This window comes from Oncorhynchus tshawytscha, linkage group LG03, assembly GCF_018296145.1.
Source record: "Oncorhynchus tshawytscha isolate Ot180627B linkage group LG03, Otsh_v2.0, whole genome shotgun sequence".
In the NCBI taxonomy this organism is placed as follows: domain Eukaryota; kingdom Metazoa; phylum Chordata; class Actinopteri; order Salmoniformes; family Salmonidae; genus Oncorhynchus; species Oncorhynchus tshawytscha.
This window is the reverse complement of record NC_056431.1, coordinates 71,593,682-71,617,058: the sequence shown is the minus strand read 5'-3', so window position 1 is coordinate 71,617,058 and position 23,377 is coordinate 71,593,682. Positions and strand designations below refer to the sequence as shown.

At 41.1% G+C, this 23,377-nt stretch overlaps 1 protein-coding gene across 1 annotated transcript; it reads right to left on the bottom strand.

Moving 5' to 3' along the window:
- Positions 1-609: 609 nt before the first annotated feature.
- LOC121846238 (36.4 kDa proline-rich protein-like) lies at positions 610-23,357 on the bottom strand. Its single transcript, XM_042320101.1, has 2 exons — positions 23,226-23,357; positions 610-1,206 (listed from the first exon to the last, which is right to left on the bottom strand). Exons 1-2 carry the CDS (start codon positions 23,355-23,357, stop codon positions 610-612), a joined length of 729 nt encoding a protein of 242 aa, XP_042176035.1.
- Between the last annotated feature and the right edge of the window lie 20 nt (positions 23,358-23,377).

Here is a 23,377-nt window from a genome sequence, read left to right as displayed (position 1 = left end):
ATCATTACTGTATCAAAAAGGCATTGGACTTTTCAACCCTTGTTTCTCCTATTTGTATACCAGTAGCCAACATCTTCAATAACATCCACAAGTTTTTAAGATGCTCCTATGTCCTGGTAGGCTGAAGGATGTTTACGATTCCTTTTCGTGTATTTAATCAAATACAGCACTTGGGCTAATCAAGAGGTTATTATATTTCCCCCATCATTGTCATTTATACATTGTAGTCCCTTGTGCTGTCTGTCTGTCTGTCTGTCTGTCTGTCTGTCTGTCTGTCTGTCTGTCTGTCTGTCTGTCTGTCTGTCTGTCTGTCTGTCTGTCTGTCTGTCTGTCTGTCTGTCTGTCTGTCTGTCTGTCTGTCTGTCTGTTTCTCTCTCTCTCTCTTGCTCTCTCTCTCTCTCTCTCTCTCTCTCTCCCTCTCTCTCTCCCTCTCCCTCTCTCTCTCTCTCTCTCTCTCTTGCTCTCTCTCTCTCTCTCTCTCGGCTGTGCGTTTCTGTTAGAACATGTCTATTTATCTTGATATCATGTGTGAACAGACTTCTGGCAGCCCTGTGTTGGGACTTGTAGCACACCGGTCCCACAGAGATGCTTCCAGCATTACGTCATTTGTCAGAACAAAGGCACAGTGGGGATGGGAAGGGTGGGGGGGGTTGTGAGGAGGGGATGGGTGAAAAGGGGATGGATGGGGTTGTGCGGAGGGGTGGGTGGGGTTGGAGGGGATTGGGGTTGTGTGGAGGGGAAAGGGGATGGATGGGGTTTGAGGAGGTGACAGGTGGGGTTGTGCGGGGGGTGGGTGGGGTTGTGAAGAGGTGATAGGTGGGGTTGGGGTTGTGGAGGGGATGGGTGGGGTTGTGAGGAGGTGATAGGTGGGGTTGTGAGGAGGTGACAGGTGGGGTTGTGCGGAGAGGATGGGTGGGGTTGTGAGGAGGTGATAGGTGGATAGGTGGGGTTGTGCGGAGGGATGGGTGGGGTTGTGAGGGGTGAGGTGGTTGGGGTTGTGAGGAGGGTGGGTGGGGTTGTGAGGAGGTGATAGGTGTAGGTGGGGTTGTGAGGAGGTGATAGGTGGGGTTGTGAGGAGGTGACAGGTGGGGTTGTGAGGAGGTGATAGGTGGGGTTGTGAGGAGGTGACAGGTGGGGTTGTGAGGAGGTGACAGGTGGGGTTGTGAGGAGGTGATAGGTGGGGTTGTGAGGAGGTGATAGGTGCTGCTGAGAACGGAGGGAGAAGTCATTAAGGAAGGAAGGAAGGAAGGAAGGAAGGAAGGAAGGAAGGAAGGAAGGAAGGAAGGAAGGAAGGAAGGAAGGAAGGAAGGAAGGAAGGAAGGAAGGAAGGAAGGAAGGAAGGAAGGAAGGAAGGAAGGAAGGAAGGAAGGAAGGAAGGAAGGAAGGAAGGAAGGAAGGAATAGCCGTGGGAGGATGTACAAACTTAAGGTAGGTTTAAGCTAGGCTGCTGATAAGAGAATAGAATCACTCTCATTAAAAAGCTTAATTTTTTTTCATGTGCTTAAGTTCTCTTTCATGTGAGAATTGCCTTAGTTGGCTCTACAAGCAACATTCCGAGGAGATTTTTGAACAGATTTAATAGGGACGTTCACAGCGTCTGATTTTTAATGGGCCTATATAGACAGATTTGGTACTTTAGTTCAATACTTTAGTTATCACACGATTCTAATAACTTTGTTTGAAAATGTTTGGCAATGCAGATTATTATCTCAACTTCATCACTTTGCAACTATTAAAGTATGTAGAAGTATATTGCAGTATGTCATCTTAAAATAATAAGTCACACTTTATTCTGATCGTCCGGATCGTCCATCTCTAGATGCTCTACAGATGGTCGTGCTGTCAATCAATTTATAAATGCTTACGTTCCTAATTCTAAATTGCTTACGTTAGCAATATGACCATATAAATACAACTTTTAAATTGTTTCCAAAATGTGACAAAATGTTAAATGATGACCAGAAATATCACAAATGAATATCCAAAACCGCAGTATATTGTCCCTCACACATCTTGAGAATACTCACTATAGAAATGACACACCCTTTCAATCTCCCAGATCTCTGTTTAGAAGTCATTATAAGGACATTGCATCTTTTTTGATCTGTTGGAAATATAAGCTAGATCTTTATCTTGCGGCTAATGTATGTATGACATCTGAAGAGAAATTGATTGCACAGGATCTTTAAATTTAGAACTATAATAAGAACTCACTCAAGGTCTTGTTTGAATTAGAGGCAAAGCGTTAACTCTGTACTAACATATTGTCACGTTCGTCGTAGGGAGGAGACCAAGGCGCAGCGTGAATTGAATACATTATATATTTTAATGAAGACGGACACTAAACACATACATCACCCTCGTCACACCCTGACCTGACCAAAACAATAAAGAAAACAAAGAATTCTCAGGTCAGGGTGTGACACTAATATCAAGTTTTAATTCAAATATGAAGTTACCTGAAGCCTGTTTCCTGGGACCGTACTATTTTTAACATAGTATGATGGACTGTGTTGATGCATTTTCAGAAACATTGACACTGAAATGAGTAAAAATCTATCTTGGTGGGCACATGTTGGCACCAATACTGGCATGTTTATTTGTTCTCTCTTCACTTTGATTACAGTTTGCAGAAGTTATGGGTTGGTGTCTTGCAACTGTGAAAACTTCACGTTCACATGTGGAATTACAGATTCACATGTAGGATTTAAATAATGTTATTCTCTGCACATGGCGGCTCTCAACACCCGACAACAGAAAGATTTGGCCACTACTATCCAAGAGATTGTTTGAGAGGATATTACCTCTGCCATCCACATGCAATTAAACTGATAAATGAATCCCTTGAACTGCTCATTTCTAAAGTGGACACCCACTCATAAAAAGTGGAAAGTTTGGAGACATTGACCAATGTGACAGAAGGTAAATTCCATGACCTGGAAAATAGCGCGAACTAAGCTAGAAGGGGAATTCAATATTCTAATATCTCCCTCAAAAATCTTTCCTGTAAATTCAATGTGTGGATCATAGGACTTGAAACTGCTGTGGAAGCGGGCAACCCAACTTCCTTCATGAGTAATCATTCTATGAACTGTTTGGGAAGGAGAATCTGGGTCCCATGCCGCTGACCATCCATAATTTTGAAGTCAAATGGCAAAGTGTTCGCCTCACAGCGGAATCGGGGGCTCTGACCTATGCGGAGAAGAGGATCAGCATATACCCAGATCTGAACTGCTAAAACAGAGGGCAACCTACAACGAGGTGAGATCCCAGCAGCTAAACCTGAGATGCTGCTTCATCTGAACTGCTAAAATAGAGGGCAATCTACAACGAGATGAGATCCCAGCAGCTAAACCTGAGATGCTGCTTCATCTGAACTGCTAAAACAGAGGGCAACCTACAACGAGGTGAGATCCCAGCAGCTAAACCTGAGATGCTGCTTCATCTGAACTGCTAAAACAGAGGGCAACCTACAACGAGATGAGATCCCAGCAGCTAAACCTGAGATGCTGCTTCATCTGAACTGCTAAAACAGAGGGCAACCTACAACGAGGTGAGATCCCAGCAGCTAAACCTGAGATGCTGCTTCATCTGAACTGCTAAAACAGAGGGCAACCTACAACGAGGTGAGATCCCAGCAGCTAAACCTGAGATGCTGCTTCATCTGAACTGCTAAAACAGAGGGCAACCTACAACGAGGTGAGATCCCAGCAGCTAAACCTGAGATGCTGCTTCATCTGAACTGCTAAAACAGAGGGCAACCTACAACGAGGTGAGATCCCAGCAGCTAAACCTGAGATGCTGCTTCATCTGAACTGCTAAAACAGAGGGCAACCTACAACGAGGTGAGATCCCAGCAGCTAAACCTGAGATGCTGCTTCATCTGAACTGCTAAAACAGAGGGCAACCTACAACGAGGTGAGATCCCAGCAGCTAAACCTGAGATGCTGCTTCATCTGAACTGCTAAAACAGAGGGCAACCTACAACGAGGTGAGATCCCAGCAGCTAAACCTGAGATGCTGCTTCATCCACCTGGAAAAACTCATCCAGAATATAACACACACATTTTCCACTGCTAAGGACGCTAAAGACTTCTTTGAGAAGCACATCAAGCCCAACAGACAAGGAGCTGAAAGATCTGGGCTAAACCCATTATGACTGGCTCAATATTCAGGTATGATATCCACACACAATCAAGCAGCAGTGGCTGTGATGCTGCCCTCAGCATAAGTCAATGATGAGTACACCCCCTCAATTGGGTAAAAGAAACACTATTATTATTAATAATATTATTATTATTATTATTATTATTGCTGAACATTGGAATGTGTTATTGTTTTATTGCCTATGGTCCAGGGCCCGGTTTCCCAAAAGAATCTCAAGTCTAAGTTCACTGTTAGATTCTTTGTAGGAGCATCGTTAAAACTGTCACGTCTAATCAAGGTGGGTGGAATCAGGCGCAGAGAGCAGATAGCGATATAAAGTTTATTCTCTGGTGAACAAAAAAAACACGGTCAACCCAAACACACACAGGGGGAAATCATCCAAAACAGGATAACAGACTAACCGGAGAATAAGAAACACAATAACACCGACAGACGAAAATGAATGACAAAATAAACAATCCCGCACAAAACAAGGGTGGGACAACCTACATTATATACAGACACGAATTAACTAAACAACACACAGGTGAAACCAATCAGACAAAACCAACAGATACACGAAAAGGGATCGGTAGTGGCTAGTAGGACGGTGACGACGACCGCCGAGCACCGCCCGAACGGGCAGGAGAGCCAACCTCGGCGGAAGTCGTGACAAAAACTCTGAGCTGTTTCCCAAAACCATCATTATTATTAATGTTGATCTTGAAAACGCTCGTAATCTAACGCCTGCCTCAGACTGCTTGTTCCAGCGCCGACAGAGATGGCCGCCTCGCTTCGCGTTCCTAGGAAACTATGCAGTTTTTTTTTTTCTGTTTTTATTTCTTACACTAGTACCCCAGGTCATCTTAGGTTTCATTACATACAGCGGAGAAGAACTACTGAATATAAGATCAGCGTCAACTCACCATCAGTACGACCAAGAATATGTTTTTCGCGATGCGGATCCTGTGTTCTGCCTTACAACCAGTGCAACGGAGCGGATTACATGCAGCGACCCAAAAAAACGACTCAGAAAAAGAGGGAAACGAAGCGGTCTTCTGGTCAGACTCCGGAGACGGGCACACCGTGCACCACTCCCTAGCATTCTTCTTGCCAATGTCCAGTCTCTTGACAACAAGGTTGATGAAATCCGAGCAAGGGTAGCATTCCAGAGGGACATCAGAGACTGTAACGTTCTCTGCTTCACGGAAACATGGCTAACTGGAGAGACGCTATCCGAAGCGGTGCAGCCAGCGGGTTTCTCCACGCATCGCGCCGACAGAAACAAACATCTTTCTGGTAAGAAGAGGGGCGGGGGCGTATGCCTTATGACCAACGTGACATGGTGTGATGAAAGAAACATACAGGAACTCAAATCCTTCTGTTCACCTGATTTAGAATTCCTCACAATCAAATGTAGACCGCATTATCTACCAAGAGAATTCTCTTCGATTATAATCACAGCCGTATATATCCCCCCCCAAGCAGACACATCGATGGCTCTGAACAAACTTTATTAACTCTCTGCAAACTGGAAACGATTTATCCGGAGGCTGCATTCATTGTAGCTGGGGATTTTAACAAGGCTAATCTGAAAACAAGACTCCCTAAATTTTATCAGCATATCGATTGCGCAACCAGGGTTGGAAAGACCCTGGATCACCCTGGATCATTGTTACTCTAACTTCCGCGACGCATATAAGGCCCTGCCCCACCCCCCTTTCGGAAAAGCTGACCACGACTCCATTTTGTTGATCCCTGCCTACAGACAGAAACTAAAACAAGAAGCTCCCACGCTGAGCTCTGTCCAACGCTGGTCCGACCAAGCTGACTCCACACTCCAAGACTGCTTCCATCACGTGGACTGGGAGATGTTTCGTATTGCGTCAGACAACAACATTGACGAATACGCTGATTCGGTGTGCGAGTTCATTAGAACGTGCGTTGAAGATGTCGTTCCCATAGCAACGATTAAAACATTCCCTAACCAGAAACCGTGGATTGATGGCAGCATTCGTGTGAAACTGAAGGCGCGAACCACTGCTTTTAATCAGGGCAAGGTGTCTGGTAACATGACTGAATACAAACAGTGCAGCTATTCCCTCCGCAAGGCTATCAAACAAGCTAAGCGCCAGTACAGAGACAAAGTAGAATCTCAATTCAACGGCTCAGACACAAGAGGCATGTGGCAGGGTCTACAGTCAATCACGGACTACAGGAAGAAACCCAGCCCAGTCACGGACCAGGATGTCTTGCTCCCAGGCAGACTAAATAACTTTTTTGCCCGCTTTGAGGACAATACAGTGCCACTGACACGGCCTGCAACGAAAACATGCGGTCTCTCCTTCACTGCAGCCGAAGTGAGTAAGACATTTAAACGTGTTAACCCTCGCAAGGCTGCAGGCCCAGACGGCATCCCCAGCCGCGCCCTCAGAGCATGCGCAGACCAGCTGGCCGGTGTGTTTACGGACATATTCAATCAATCCCTATACCAGTCTGCTGTTCCCACATGCTTCAAGAGGGCCACCATTGTTCCTGTTCCCAAGAAAGCTAAGGTAACTGAGCTAAACGACTACCGCCCCGTAGCACTCACATCCGTCATCATGAAGTGCTTTGAGAGACTAGTCAAGGACCATATCACCTCCACCCTACCTGGCAGCCTAGACCCACTCCAATTTGCTTACCGTCCAAATAGGTCCACAGACGATGCAATCTCAACCTCACTGCACACTGCCCTAACCCATCTGGACAAGAGGAATACCTATGTGAGAATGCTGTTCATCGACTACAGCTCGGCATTCAACACCATAGTACCCTCCAAGCTCGTCATCAAGCTCGAGACCCTGGGTCTCGACCCCGCCCTGTGCAACTGGGTACTGGACTTCCTGACGGGCCGCCCCCAGGAGGTGAGGGTAGGCAACAACATCTCCTCCCCGCTGATCCTCAACACTGGGGCCCCACAAGGGTGCGTTCTGAGCCCTCTCCTGTACTCCCTGTTCACCCACGACTGCGTGGCCACGCACGCCTCCAACTCAATCATCAAGTTTGCGGACGACACAACAGTGGTAGGCTTGATTACCAACAACGACGAGACGGCCTACAGGGAGGAGGTGAGGGCCCTCGGAGTGTGGTGTCAGGAAAATAACCTCACACTCAACGTCAACAAAACTAAGGAGATGATTGTGGACTTCAGGAAACAGCAGAGGGAACACCCCCCCATCCACATCGATGGAACAGTAGTGGAGAGGGTAGCAAGTTTTAAGTTCCTCGGCATACACATCACAGACAAACTGAATTGGTCCACTCACACAGACAGCATCGTGAGGAGGGCGCAGCAGCGCCTCTTCAACCTCAGGAGGCTGAAGAAATTTGGCTTGTCACCAAAAGCACTCACAAACTTCTACAGATGCACAATCGAGAGCATCCTGGCGGGCTGTATCACCGCCTGGTATGGCAACTGCACCGCCCTCAACCGTAAGGCTCTCCAGAGGGTAGTGAGGTCTGCACAACGCATCACCGGGGGCAAACTACCTGCCCTCCAGGACACCTACACCACCCGATGCTACAGGAAGGCCATAAAGATCATCAAGGACATCAACCACCCGAGCCACTGCCTGTTCACCCCGCTGTCATCCAGAAGGTGAGGTCAGTACAGGTGCATCAAAGCTGGGACCGAGAGACTGAAAAACAGCTTCTATCTCAAGGCCATCAGACTGTTAAACAGCCACCACTAACATTGAGTGGCTACTGCCAACACACTGTCAATGACACTGACTCTACTCCAGCCACTTTAATAATGGGAATTGATGGGAAATGATGTAAATATATCACTAGCCACTTTAAACAATGCTACCTTATATAATGTTACTTACCCTACATTATTCATCTCATATGCATACGTAGATACTGTACTCTATATCATCGACTGCATCCTTATGTAATACATGTATCACTAGCCACTTTAACTATGCCACTTGGTTTACATACTCATCTCATATGTATATACTGTACTCGATATCATCTACTGTATCTTGCCTATGCTGCTCTGTACCATCACTCATTCATATATCCTTATGTACATATTCTTTATCCCCTTACACTGTGTATAAGACAGTAGTTTTTTGGAATTGTTAGTTAGATTACTTGTTCGTTATTACTGCATTGTCGGAACTAGAAGCACAAGCATTTCGCTACACTCGCATTAACATCTGCTAACCATGTGTATGTGACAAATAAAATTTGATTTGATTTGAAAAGCTAAGTGCATAATTTATGCACAGAAGATTTCTGCTAAACATATAATCACATGGTTTATCATCTCTTTGTGAACACTGATAACTTGAGAACAAAGTTGACTACAAAAAAACATTGTCTTTGCAAATGATACAAACAACAACGTCGAAAAAAGATGCTTCAAATGACAGCACAGACAAATGCTTTAAAATAAACACTGAACAAAAATATGAACGCAACATGTAAAGTGTTGGTCCCATATTTCATGAGCTATAATAAAATATCCCCAAAATGTTCCATACACACCAAAAGCCTATTTCTCAAAAATGTTGTGCACAAATTTGTTTACATCCCTGTTAGTGGGCATTTCTCCATTAACAAGATAATCCATCGACCTGAAAGGTGTGGTATATCATGAAGCTGATTAAATAGCATGATCATTACACAGGTGCACCTTGTGCTGCAGACAATAAAAGGCCACTCTAAAATGTCCAGTTTTGTCACACAACACAATGCCACAGATGTCTCAAGTTTTAGGGTGTGTGCAGTTGGCATGCTGACTGCAGGAATGTCCACCAGAGCTGTTGCAAGATAATTTGATGTTAATTTACTGACTGGTTTTCTGATCCACAAATACCTTTTTTTATGTATCTGTGGCCAACAGATATCACATATCTGTATCGCCAGTCATTTGAAATCCATAGATTAGGTCCTAATGAATTTATTTCAATTGACTGATTTCCTTCTATGAACTGTAACCTGTTAAAATCTTTGAAATTGTTGCATGTTGCAATTATATTTTTGCTCAGTATATATGCCAATCCCTCAGTCATAGTCATAACAGGCAATATCTGATTTGCTCTGCTCAGAATCACTAGAAGAAGCAGACACGGTGATCCAATTGCACCTTTGCTATTCTTATTATCCATGGAACCCATAGCCTAGGCGATTTGTCAATCGAAGGAAATAACACACATTTTCCTAAAATCGAATGATCACTTCATCTCATTATACACAGACAATATTTGACAGTATCTCAATCACTTACAAATGCATTGAATATCATAGATTAATTTTATAGTTTGAGATGAAGCTGAATTTATCTAACCAAATGAGCCCTACTGCCGCTCAAGACCCCGATGGAGGACTCCATCTCTGCTTATAGATTCCCATTCGTTTCCCATTTTACATATTTGGGAGTAGATATACTGCCTTGCTTAGATAAAACTATTGCCAGAAACTTTAACAGAATGCTCAAATCAATTCAATCCGACCTCAGCAGATGGAATATTATCCCAAATGCTTCAACCGGCAGAATATCTAATGTCAAAATGAATTGATATGGTTCAACACTTCCCTTCGCTCCCCCTTCTGGCTATTGGGATACATTAATAGTCTGCTTTCAAAGTGTATATGGCGGTAAAAAATCATAGATAAAATGTAATTATTTACAAAGAGAAAAAGACATAGGAGGATTATCTGTACCAAACTTTCAATTCTATTTCCAGGCACTAGCATTTCACTGCATCCTAAAGTGGTTAAAAACCTCTTTGGGCTGCAATCCCTTTAACGGGATGATATGACAACAGCCAGTGAAAGTGCAGGGCGCCAAATTCAAAACAACGGAAAACTCATAATTAAAATTCCTCAAACATACATGTATTTTATACCGTTTTAACGGTAATCTTGTTGTTAATCCCACCACAGTGTCCGATTTCAAATAGGCTTTACGGCAAAAGCACCACAAATGATTATGTTAGGACAAAAACTTCAAAAAGTTATATTACAAGTCGAAGAAACATTTCAAACTAAGTACAGAATCAATCATTAGGATGTTTTTATCATTAATCTTCAATAAAGTTCCAACCGGAGTATTCCTTTGTGTCTTCAGGAGCCATGGAACGCAGGTCGCTATCATGTGAAATGTGCGTGACCAGAAAATTGATGACTGCCAGACACCTGATTCATTCTGCTGTCATTCAGTCCCACAACACAGTGGAAGCCTCATTCAAATTTATACAGATGGTTGACATCTAGTGGAAGCCCTAGGAAGTGCAACATCATTAAGATCTCAAGGGGATTTCAATGGGAACTGTGTTGAATACATACCGACCTCAGATTTCTCACTTCCTGTTCTGATTTCTCCTCAGGTTTTTGCCTGCCATGTGAGTTCTGTTATACTCACAGACATCATTCAAACAGTTTTAGAAACTGTGTGTTTTCTATCCAATACTAATAATAATATGCATATATTAGCAAATGAGACTGAGGAGCAGGCCGTTTACTTTGGGCACCTTATTCATCCAAGCTACTCAATACTGCCCTTAAAGGCATTGCTACCAAATACTAATTGAGTGTATGTAAACTTCTGACCCACTGGGAATGTGATTGAAGAAATAAAAGCTGAAATAGATCATTCAGTTCTGGTATTTAAAGCTTTTTTGAGGCCTTACTCACTACTTCATTCTGTGGCAGCACAATGACCTAACGATATACTGTATGTGAGGCTCTTGATCATATCTTTGATCATGAGACTGGTGAGGAGGAGAAATTCCTTGTTAAACATTGACACAAAGTAGTTTGTGATAAATAGCACAATATGTTTCATCTGAGTATTTGTTATAGTCAAAATAATCCATACATTATGCTTTATTTTACTCAAAAAAATTGAAGTTCAAAACTTGTAATGTTCACAAGAACTTAAGTTGATAAAAGATCTAATACAACATTCAATGATAATATATGTATTATTATGGGTTTATTATCAACTACAATGGGGCGGTCATTTTGGACAATAACACAGTTAATTAACACAATTAATTAACATGAAACAAACACAACAGTAGGGTTAATTAAAGTTCCCACGTATGCTGAGCACTTGTTGGCTGATTTTCCATCACTCTACAGTCCAACTCATCCCAAACCATCCCAATTGGGTTGAGGTGGAGTGATTGTGGAGGCCAGGTCATCTGATGCAGCATTCCATCACTATCCTTCTTCATCAAATAGCCCTTACACAGCCTGGAGGTGTGTTGGGTCATTGTCCTGTTCAAAAACAAATTATTTGTCTCACTAAGCGCAAACCAGATGGGATGGCGATTCGCTGCAGAATAATGTGGTAGCCATGCTGGTAACTGTGCCTTGAATTCTAAATAAATCACAGACAGTGTCAACAGCAAAGCACCCCCACACCATCACACCTCCTCCTCCATGCTTCACGGTGGGAACCACACATGCGGAGATCATCCATTCACCTACTCTGCGTCTCACAAAGACACCGCGGTTGAAACCAAAAATCTCAGATCAAAGGACAGATTTCCACTGGTCTAATGTCCATTGCTCATGTTTCCTGGCCCAAGCAAGTCTCTTCTTATTATTGGTGTCCTTTATTAGCGGTTTCTTTGCAGCAATTGGACCATGAAGGCCTGATTCATGCAGTCTCCTCTGAACAGTTGATGTTGAGATGTGAACTCTGTGAAGCATTTATTTGGGCTGCAATTTCTGAGGCTGGTTACTCTGAAGAACTTATCCTCTGCAGCAGAGTTAGCTCTGGGTCTTCCTTTCCTGTGGCGTTCCTCATGAAAGCCAGCTTCATCATAACGCTTGATTGTTTTTGAGACTGCACTTGAAGAAACTTTCAAAGTTCTTGAAAATGTCAGTATTGAATGACCTTCATGTCTTAAAGTAATAATGATGGACTGTTTCTCTGCTTATTTGAGCTGTTCTTGCCATAATATGGAATTGGTCTTTTACCAAATAGGGCTATCTTCTGTATACCAACCCTATCTTGTCACAACACAGCTGATTGATTCAAACGCATTAAGAAGGAAAGAAATTTCACAAATGAACTTTTAACCAGGAACCCATTTTTTTAGGGGGTTGATCAGCTTTAATATTGAGGATAGATTGTCGCCGGGGGCAAACTACGTGCCCTCCAGGACACCTACAGCACCCGATGTCAAAAGAAGGCCAAAAAGATAATCAAGGACAACAACCACCCAAGCCACTGCCTGTTCACCCTTCTACCATCCAGAAGGCGAGGTCAGTACAGGTGCATCAAAGCTGGGACCAAGAGACTAAAAAACAGATTATATCTCAAGGCCATCAGACTGTTAAACAGCCAACATTAATACAGAGAGGCTGCTGCCTATGTACAGACTTGCACTCATTGGCCATTTCTATAAATGGATCACTAGTCACTTTAATAATGCCACTTTAATAATGTTTACATTTCTTGCATTACCCATCATATATGTCTATACTGTATTTTATGCCATCTATCTTGCCTATGCCGCTCTGTCATTGCTCATCCATATATTTACAGTGGCTTGGCATTTTTCCTATTTGTTGCCTTACAACCTGGAATTAAAATAGATTTTTGGGGGGTTCGTATCATTTCATTTACACAACATGCCTACCACTTTGAAGATGCAAAATATTTGTTATTGTGAAATAAACAAGAAATATGTATAAAAAAAAACTTGAAACAACAACTTGAAAGTGCATAACTATTCACCCCCCTCCCCCCAAAAGTCAAAACTTTGGAGAGATACCTTTGCAGCAATTACAGCTGCAAGTCTCTTGGGGTATGTCTCTATAAGCTTGGCACATCTAGCCACTGGGGTTTTTGTCTTCAAGGCAAAAAAGTTGGATGAGTTCCACTGGTGTACAGCAATCTTTAAGTCATTCCGCAGATTCTCAATTGGATTGAGGTCTAGGCCTTCCAAGATATTTAAATGTTTCCCCTTAAACCACTCAAGTGTTGCCTTAGCAGTGTGCTTAGGGTAAGTGTCCTGCTGGATGGTGAACCTCTGTCCCAGTCTCAAATCTCTGGAGACTGAAACAGGTTTCCCTCAAGAAATTCCCTGTATTTAGCACCTTCCATCATTTCTTCAATTCTGACCAGTTTCCCAGTGTCACGTTCATTGTATTGATGAGACCAAGGCGCAGTGTGATATGAATACATCTTCTTTTAATAAAGAAAGAACACTAAACAAACTAACAAAACAACCATGACGCTAATCCAACGAGTGCTGAACATACAACTACACATAGACAATAACCCACAAAACCAAAATGGAAAATGGCAACCTAATTAGGATCCCCAATCAGAGACAACGATAAACAGCTGTCTCTGATTGGGAACCAATTCAGGTCACCATAGACCTAGATATACAAAAAAACCTAGACAGGACAAAAACACTAAGACAAAACAAAAACTAAACCAACCACCCTTGTCACACCCTAACCGAACCAAAATAATAAAGAAAACAAAGATAACTAAGGTCAGGGCGTGACACCCAGTCCCTGACGATAAAAAACATGGTGTTCTCGGGGTGATGGGAGGTGTTCGGGTTTGCGCCAGGCATAGCATTTTCCTTGATGGCCAAAAACCTCCATTTTAGTCTGATCTGACCAGAGTACCTTCTTCCATATGTTTGGGGAGCCTCCCACATGCTTTTTGGCAAACATCAAACTTAAAGGTAGTCCTAAGGACAGATACTCCAATCTCCGCTGTGGAGCTTTGCAGCTCCTTCAGGGTTATCTTTGGTCTCTTTATTTCCTCTCCTATTAATGCCCCCCTTGCCTGGTTTTAGTGAGCGGCCCTCTCTTGGCAGGTTTGTTGTGGTGCCATATTCTTTCAATTTATTAATAATGGATTTAATGGCACTCCGTGGGATGTTCAGTTTCAAATATTTTTTATAACCCATCCCTGATCTGTACTTCTTCACAACTTTGTCCCTGCCCTGTTTGGAGAGATCCTTGGTCTTCATATTGTTGCTTGCTTGGTGGTGCCCCTTGCTTAGTGGTGTTGCAGACTCTGGGGCCTTTCAGAACATACTATATACTGAGATCATGTGACACTTAGATTGCACACAGGTGGAATTTATTTAACTAACTCTGTAACTTCTGAAGGTAATTGGTTGCACCAGATCATATTTAGGGGCTTCATAGCAAAGGGGGTGAATACATACAGTATGTACCGACAACTTTTCAATTTATTTATAATTTTTGACTTCACCAATTTGGACTTTTTGGTGTATGTCTATTACATTAAATACAAATACAAATCCAGTTAAATCACAGGTTGTAATGCGAAATAGGAAAAACGCCAAGGGGGTGAATACTTTTTCAACGCACTGTATATGTATATATTCTTCTTCCATTCTTTAACTTAGATTTTTGTGTATTAGGTAGTCATTGTGTAATAGTTAGATCACATGTTAGATATTGCTACACTGTTGGAACTAGAAGCACAAGCATTTCAGTACACTTGAAACAGTGTAACATCTGCTAACCATGTGTATGTTACCAATGAAATGTTATTTGATTTGACATATGGACCATAACAAAATAAATTATCTAATGACTCTGCCTACTTGCATCAAATTCTGCAGAGCTGGGAAGATTGTATCACCCATATATGTAACATTATATTAGTTGCAATAATTTCTACATGTTGAATCCAGCGTTGTTTTGCGTGTCAATTCATAAACCATGTGGAATCGGTACATCAAAAATATCTTCCTAACTATTTTGCGATTTATATGGCACAGCTGTCAATTCTTGAGTCCTTAAGTGAAACTGGTATATATTTTTATTTATCACAATTTTCTTCAACCAATTTTGGTCTTTAATGCAGGGCCTACAGACAAGTTCCTTACTTCTTCCCACTTCCACTTGCCTTTTCCAGTAATCCTGCAATTGGGCGGCAGGGTAGCCTATTGGTTAGAGAGTTGGACTAGTAACTGAAAGGTTGCAAGTTCAAATCCCTGAGCTGAAAAGGTACAAATCTGTCGTTCTGCCCTTGAACAGGCAGCTAACCCAATGTTCCTAGGCCGTCATTGAATCTAAGAATTTGTTCTTAACTGACTTGCCTAATTAAATAAAGGTGACACATTTAAAATAAAAAATTGGTTGATTGTAATTTTGGGTAGAGCAGACAATTCCATATGTCTGTGTTAGCTGCATGTGTGACATAACTCCCCCAGTAATGTTTATGATATAATTTACAAAGATGATACCTTTTAATAACATTTTATCAAAAAAATATTGTTTTCTGTAGTATATTTGAGTTTAACCTCAATATGTGTTGTATTATTTGTTCTGATTTTCAGGTCGATTAAGTTGAATTTGCAACAAACTTTCTATGTCTTGTTTAAAAAATAACAATATTTTGGAGATATTTCTTTTCAAAAAACCGAAAGTGAGCTGTTGTAATCTGAATAAAGGGAAAAAGGCAATTCTTGAACATGGGGTGAAACATTCTTACTAATTTACTAGAGAACCAGTTTGGATTTAAGTATAACTTTTGTATGACTGATGCATTTAGATTCATTATATAAATAGGCCCTTTTAATTATGTCTGGCTTGCCATTCCAAATAAAATTGAATATTTTTTGCTCATAAAATTTAAACAGCTTGCTCGATGTAGGCAAAACAATAAACAAATAGGTAAACTGTGATATGACTAAAGAGTTAATCAGGGTGATTTTCCACAAATAGACAGGTATTTTCCTTTCCACGGTAGCAATATCTTGTCTATTTTTGCAAACTTTCTATTCAAATTTACTGGAGTGAAATCATTTCTTTCTTTCGGGATTTGTATACCGAGTATGTCCACATCCCCGTCAGACTATTTCATTGGTAAACCACACGGTAATGTAAAATTTAATTTTTTTGTCATCCAATACGTAATATAGTCATGATTATCATGATTTGGTTTTACTCCAGAGAGGTTAGAAAAAGTATCTAGATACTCTATGAGGCTGTTGAGGGATTCTAATTGTGGATTTAAAAGCAAACATGAATCATCAGATTACAATGACACCTTTGTTTTTAAACCCTGGATTTCTAATCCATTAAAGTTATTGTCGGATTGAATTTTAACAGCTAACATTTCGATGGCAATAATAAATAGATATGCTGATAGAGGACAACCTTGTTTTACTCCTCTTGACAGTTTAAAACTTTCTGAGATGTAGCCATTATTTACTATTTTACACCTAGGGTTACTATACATAACTTTAACCCATTGAATAAGAGATTCTCCAACATTGAAATATTCCAGGCATTTATATATAAACTCCAGTTGTACTTTATCAAAAGCCTTTTCAAAGTCAGTTATGAATACCAGGCCTGGTTTCCCAGATATTTCATAGTGTTGCTATTGTTTCCAGTATTTGTCATTTATTATCTCCAATGTATTGTCCATGTAGAATTTTTGCATCACAACACTGAAGTGTAAGAGGCCTCCAATTGTTTTAAATGACTGGATCTTTATATATACTACTTGGATCCTGTTTCAGTAACAATGAAATCAGACCTTCTTGTTGAGTGTCTGATAATCTACCATCTATATAGGAGTGGTTAAAACATGCTAATAACGGTCCTCTGAGTATATCAAAAAAGTTTGGTATAAATCCACTGGTATGCCATCCAGCCCTGGAGTTGTCCCAGACGTAAAGACTTAAATTGCATCAAGAAATTCCTCCTCTGTAATTTGGCCTTCACATGAGTCTTTCTGTACAGATGTTAATTTTACATTATTAATAGGAAAAACCTGTTAATTTAAATGCATTCCAGGTAACTACCTCAAGAAGCTGTTTGAGAGAATGCCAAGAGTGTGCAAAGCTGTCATCAAGGCAAAGGGTGGCTACTTTGAAGAATCTCAAATATAAAATATATTCTGATTTGTTTAACACTTTTTTGGTTACTACATGATTCCATATGTGTTATTTCATAGTGTTGATGTCTTAACTATTATTCTACAATGTAGAAAATAGTAAAAATAAAGAAAAACCCTTGAACAAGTAGGGGTGTCCAAACTTTAACTGGTAATGTATATACTAGGCGGTGTCCGAGGAAGGCCCAAAAAATTGTCAAATACTCCAGTCACACAAGTCATAGACTGTTCTCTCTGCTACCGTACGACAAGTGGTACCAGGGCGCCAAGTCTAGGTCCAAAAGGCTCCTTAACAGTTTCTACCCCCAAGCCATAAGTCTGCTGAACAATTAATTCAAATTGCCACCCAGAAAATGTACATTGACTCCCCCTTTGTTTTTACACAGCTGCTACTTTTACACTACTCCTATTTATTATCTATGCATAGTCACTTTACCATCATGTACAAATTACCTCGGCTAACCTGTCCCCCCTCACATTGACTCGGTACCGGTAGCCCCTGTATACAATATAGCCTCATTACTGTTATGTCATTTTCTTGTGTTACTTTAGATTTTTTTTTTTCTATAATTCATTTCTTAAATATTTTCTTAATTACATTTCTTGAACTGCATTGTTGATAAGGGCTTGTAAGTAAGTGTTTCACTGTAAGGTCCACAGCTGTTGTATTCGGTGCATGTGACAAATACAAATTGATTTGATTTGAGTTGCATATCTACCATCTGTAGATCATCTATAGTGGACAATCCTAATAAAGATCAAAGCTATTAAACAAGATGGCCTCTCTTTCATTTTAGAAAGATAGAGAATAAGAGGAAGGAGATACAGACAGACTACACAGACAAAAATGCAGACAGACAGACAACACAGACAGTTCAGTTCAATTCAGAAATGCAGGACTGCAGAGCTATGGTTCATGTCCAGACTCTATGACAACTTAAGCTTTGGTAAATGACTTGTCTACTCTATGACAATTGTAGCTTCAATGAGATGTCTACAAACTATAAGACAACTGAAGTTTTGGTCAATGAGTTGTCTGGAGACTCTATGACAACTGAAGCTTCAATGAGTTGTCTACAAACTATATGACAACTGAAGCTTCAATGAGTTGTCTACAAACTATATGACAACTGAAGCTTCAATGAGTTGTCTACAAACTATATGACAACTGAAGCTTCAATGAGTTGTCTACAAACTATATGACAACTGAAGCTTCAATGAGTTGTCTACAAACTATATGACAACTGAAGCTTCAATGTGTTGTCTAGAGACTATATGACAACTGAAGCTTCAATGTGTTGTCTAAAAACTATATGACAACTGAAGCTTCAATGTGTTGTCTAAAAACTATATGACAACTGAAGCTTCAATGTGTTGTCTAAAAACTATATGACAACTGAAGCTTCAATGTGTTGTCTAAAAACTATATGACAACTGAAGCTTCAATGTGTTGTCTACAAACTATATGACAACTGAAGCTTCAATGTGTTGTCTACAAACTATATGACAACTGAAGCTTCAATGTGTTGTCTACAAACTATATGACAACTGAAGCTTCAATGTGTTGTCTACAAACTATATGACAACTGAAGCTTCAATGAGTTGTCTACAAACTATATGACAACTGAAGCTTCAATGTGTTCTCTAGAGACTATATGACAACTGAAGCTTCAATGTGTTGTCTACAAAATATATGACAACTGAAGCTTCAATGAGTTGTCTAGAGACTATATGACAACTGAAGCTTCAGAAGTAGAGCCATAATAAGAACATTCTGAACAGGTGCAAACATGAAGTAGATCTCACCCAAACAGACAGACAGATACACACGCATATCTCCATCTTGACTTTCCTTACTAAGGTTGTGTTCTGCCTTCCAGTGAAGCCCTACGTTCCGGAACACATGCCAGGCAGCGGATGGGGTGTCTTGTTGGCCTAGAACTTGGTCCAAAATGCCAGTCATGGATTGAATGTAGGACATACCTGAGATGCCCAGAATAAAAGCTCTCCCTCCCCCTGTTAGTGAACTGTTCAGCAAGCTGGCCTTGGCAGAGGGATGGGCACATTGACATAACTTCGATGGATGGTACCACAGGGCATCAGATCGTATTCCACCCAATGAGTTAGAGGAAAAGGAGATCCTACAACACTACATTGTGTGTTCTGTGTAGAAACAGAATATAACTATCATCATTCTGTTCTGCTTTGGAATACAACTGCTGATTCAGCATTACCATCAAGAGGAGGGTTGTCAATTATCACAAGTATGAATTGTAAAATGTTCAAACATTGTAGGGCTACATGTTGATGGTGCCATAGAGCACAGATCTGTTAAAAAATACTGTATAGTGTTATTTTTCCTTTTCACAATGAAGTTGTGTAGGCAACTGATGTTGACAGATAAGTCATGCAAGCCTGTCAGATGGTTAAATTTACAATCAGAATAATCACAATGAAACAAGTACTTTATATGGAGGTTATTCAATATAACATTCCATCTGTCTTCTCCACAATGCCAAACTGGGAGACCATGTGAATTATGAGCACTGATAAGATGTACAGTGCATTCATAAAGTATTCAGACACCTTGACTTTTTCCACATTTTGTTACATTACAACCATTACTTTTTTCCATCATCAATCTACAGACAATACCCCATAATAACAAAGCGAAATAAGGTTTTTTGATTTTTTTTGCAAATGTATTGAAAATACAGTGCCTTGCGAAAGTATTCGGCCCCCTTGAACTTTGCGACCTTTTGCCACATTTCAGGCTTCAAACATAAAGATATAAAACTGTATTTTTTTGTGAAGAATCAACAACATGTGGGACACAAGCATGAAGTGGAACGACATTTATTGGATATTTCAAACTTTTTTAACAAATCAAAAACTGAAAAATTGGTCGTGCAAAATTATTCAGCCCCCTTAAGTTAATACTTTGTAGCGCCACCTTTTGCTGCGATTACAGCTGTAAGTCGCTTGGGGTATGTCTCTATCAGTTTTGCACATCGAGAGACTGAAATTTTTTCCCATTCCTCCTTGCAAAACAGCTCGAGCTCAGTGAGGTTGGATGGAGAGCATTTGTGAACAGCAGTTTTCAGTTCTTTCCACAGATTCTCGATTGGATTCAGGTCTGGACTTTGACTTGGCCATTCTAACACCTGGATATGTTTATTTTTGAACCATTCCATTGTAGATTTTGCTTTATGTTTTGGATCATTGTCTTGTTGGAAGACAAATCTCCGTCCCGTTGTTTATGAATCATGTGTATGGATTTGTGGCGTGTGTGTGTGGGTGTTTGTTTATGAATCATGTGTATGGATTTGTGGCGTGTGTGTGTGGGTGTTTGTTTATGAATCATGTGTATGGATTTGTGGCGTGTGTGTGTGGGTGTTTGTTTATGAATCATGTGTATGGTTTTGTGGCGTGTGTGTGTGGGTGTTTGTTTATGAATCATGTGTATGGATTTGTGGCGTGTGTGTTTGTTTGTTTATGAATCATGTGTATGGATTTGTGGCGTGTGTGTGTGGGTGTTTGTTTATGAATCATGTGTATGGATTTGTGGCGTGTGTGTGTGGGTGTTTGTTTATGAATCATGTGTATGGATTTGTGGCGTGTGTGTGTGGGTGTTTGTTTATGAATCATGTGTATGGATTTGTGGCGTGTGTGTGTGGGTGTTTGTTTATGAATCATGTGTATGGATTTGTGGCGTGTGTGTGTGGGTGTTTGTTTATGAATCATGTGTATGGATTTGTGGCGTGTGTGTGTGGGTGTTTGTTTATGAATCATGTGTATGAATTTGTGTCGTGTGTGTGTGGGTGTTTGTTTATGAATCATGTGTATGGATTTGTGGCGTGTGTGTGTGGGTGTTTGTTTATGAATCATGTGTATGGATTTGTGGCGTGTGTGTGTGGGTGTTTGTCTACAGTAGGTATTGTTTGTATATGTTTCTGAATCATGTGTATGTAAATGAGTATAAAGTAGGAAAGGAAAGCGTTAAAGGCTCAGCTCTATAACAGTCTCTCCTCTGTGGGAGCGAAGTATCACAGGACATACACACAGCTTAAACATATCCACACAGCTGATGCACGACACACTCAGAACCAAACTCCATGCATACAGTGCCTGGCAAAAATATTCCACCCCCTTGGCATTTTTCCTATTTTTTTGCATTACCACCTGTAATTTAAATATATTTGGATTTCATGTAATGGACATACACAAAATAGTCCAAATTGGTGAAGTGAAATGAAAAAATTTGCCTGTTTAAAAAAAAAAAAAAAAAAAAAAAAAACGGAAAAGTGGTGCTTGTATATGTATTCACCCCCTTTGCTATGAAGCCCCTAAATAAGATCTGATACAACCAATTACCTCCAGAAGTCACATGATTAATTAAATAAAGTCGACTTGTGTGCAATCTGTGTGTCACATGATCTGTCACATGATCTCAGTATATACACACCTGTTCTGAAAGGCTCCAGACTCTGCAACACCACTAAGCAAGCAGCACCATGTTTGGCAAGCGGCTCGCCAAACAGGTCAGGGACAAAGTTGTGGAGAAGTATAGATTAGGGTTGGGTTATAAAACAAAATATCTGAAATTTTGAACATCCCACGGAGCCCCATTACATCCGTTATTAAAAAATTGAAAGAATATGGCACCACAACAAAACTGCCAAGAGAGGGCTGCCCATTAAAACTCACAGACCAGGCAAGAAGGGCATTAATCAGAGGCAACAAAGAGACCAAAGATAACCCTGAAGGAGCTGCAAAGCTTCACAGCAGAGATTGGAGTATCTGTCCATAGGACCACTTTAAGCCATATACTCCACAGAGCTGGGCTTTATGGAAGAGTGGCCAGTAAAAAGCCATAGCTTAAAGAAAAAAATAAGCAAACACGTTTGGTGTTCGCCAAAAGGCATGTGTGAGACTCTCCAAACATATGGAAGAAGGCACTCTGGTTTGAGGCCATATGTGATGGGTACAGCATTAATGATAAATTCGACTATATCATTAGTGACAATGCTGCCGACATGAGAAAAGCATTCACGGTGTGCTTCCCCATTGAACAAGAAGATGAGTAGATGACGAAGATCACTTTAATGACCCAGAGCTCTGGAATGACCTAACCCTTGAAGACAGTTGATGCTGCTATTGCAAAAAAAACAGCGTTTGCAGTGTTTTGCCCACACTCTCCAGCTGCTGGTGGGAGATGGCTTGAAAGAAACAAAAGTGATGACTCCTTCGCTTTCAAAGTTATCATAAACCAGCTCACTGCTGCGTACAAGCACAACATACAAAGAGGTGTTTGAGGCTGAATTTGGGGAAAGAGGCATCCCTGCTGCTGTCAACACAAGATGGATCTCAACACTGAGACAAGTGAAGGCAGTTTTTCAATGTGACCATCTAAAGCTCAGTCATGTTCTAGAAAAGCTGAGCACAAGGAGTTGTTGTTCACAGTACAGGAGTGGAATAAGTTGAAGAAGTTGTTGGACATTCTGAAGCCATTTGGAGAAGCAACAGATATGACACATGGGGAGAAGATAGTCACAGTCAGTTCTGTTGTTCCCTCAGTCCTGTCCCTGAATCATCAGCTGGAACAGGGGAAGCCTCAAGTCCATTTCCTGAGCTGCCTGGTCAGAAGTGTCCAGGCATCCCTGGAATCTTCATCAATGTGAAAATGGCCAGGACACAAGATGGAATCACTGCCCCCTTTTCAGATCCAGTCTACCTCAAAGCAGCTGCCTTGGATCTGGCTTTTTCTCTGTGGGTGGAGCACCATGTGCTGGTCAAGGAACAGGTGGCACAAAGAGTGAATGGTAAATATTATTGAGTTTAATGTGACTTTATATCAGAATTTAATTCAATTGACTGCAACAATAATACTTTTTCAGTTTAACCCACTGCATCACCAATACTATAATACCGGGCTTTTTGGTTCTGCTATGCTTTTACATGTTTCGCCAGAACTGATTCTGCAAGATGCTACAGGGACTGAGCAAGCTGTGCCTCTTGTTGAGGAATAGCAAGAGGATCATTGTCCTGGACAAGAAGAATGGCTGTTTGCAGCATACTGTAAGAGGCAGAAGAAAGCTGTTGGGATCCCTCCAGCACTATAGCTAAGTCACTACCTTGACATATGCGAAGGACAGAATGCTCTCTTGTTCTGGGCAATGAACAGGAAGGCTCTTCCTTCACTGTGCCAAGTAGCCATCGGGGTCTTGGCAGTGCGTCCAGTGCTCTGGTCGAGCGTGTCTTCAGCCATGGTGGCATCATACCGCAGCCTCATCGTGCACAAATGACTGACAG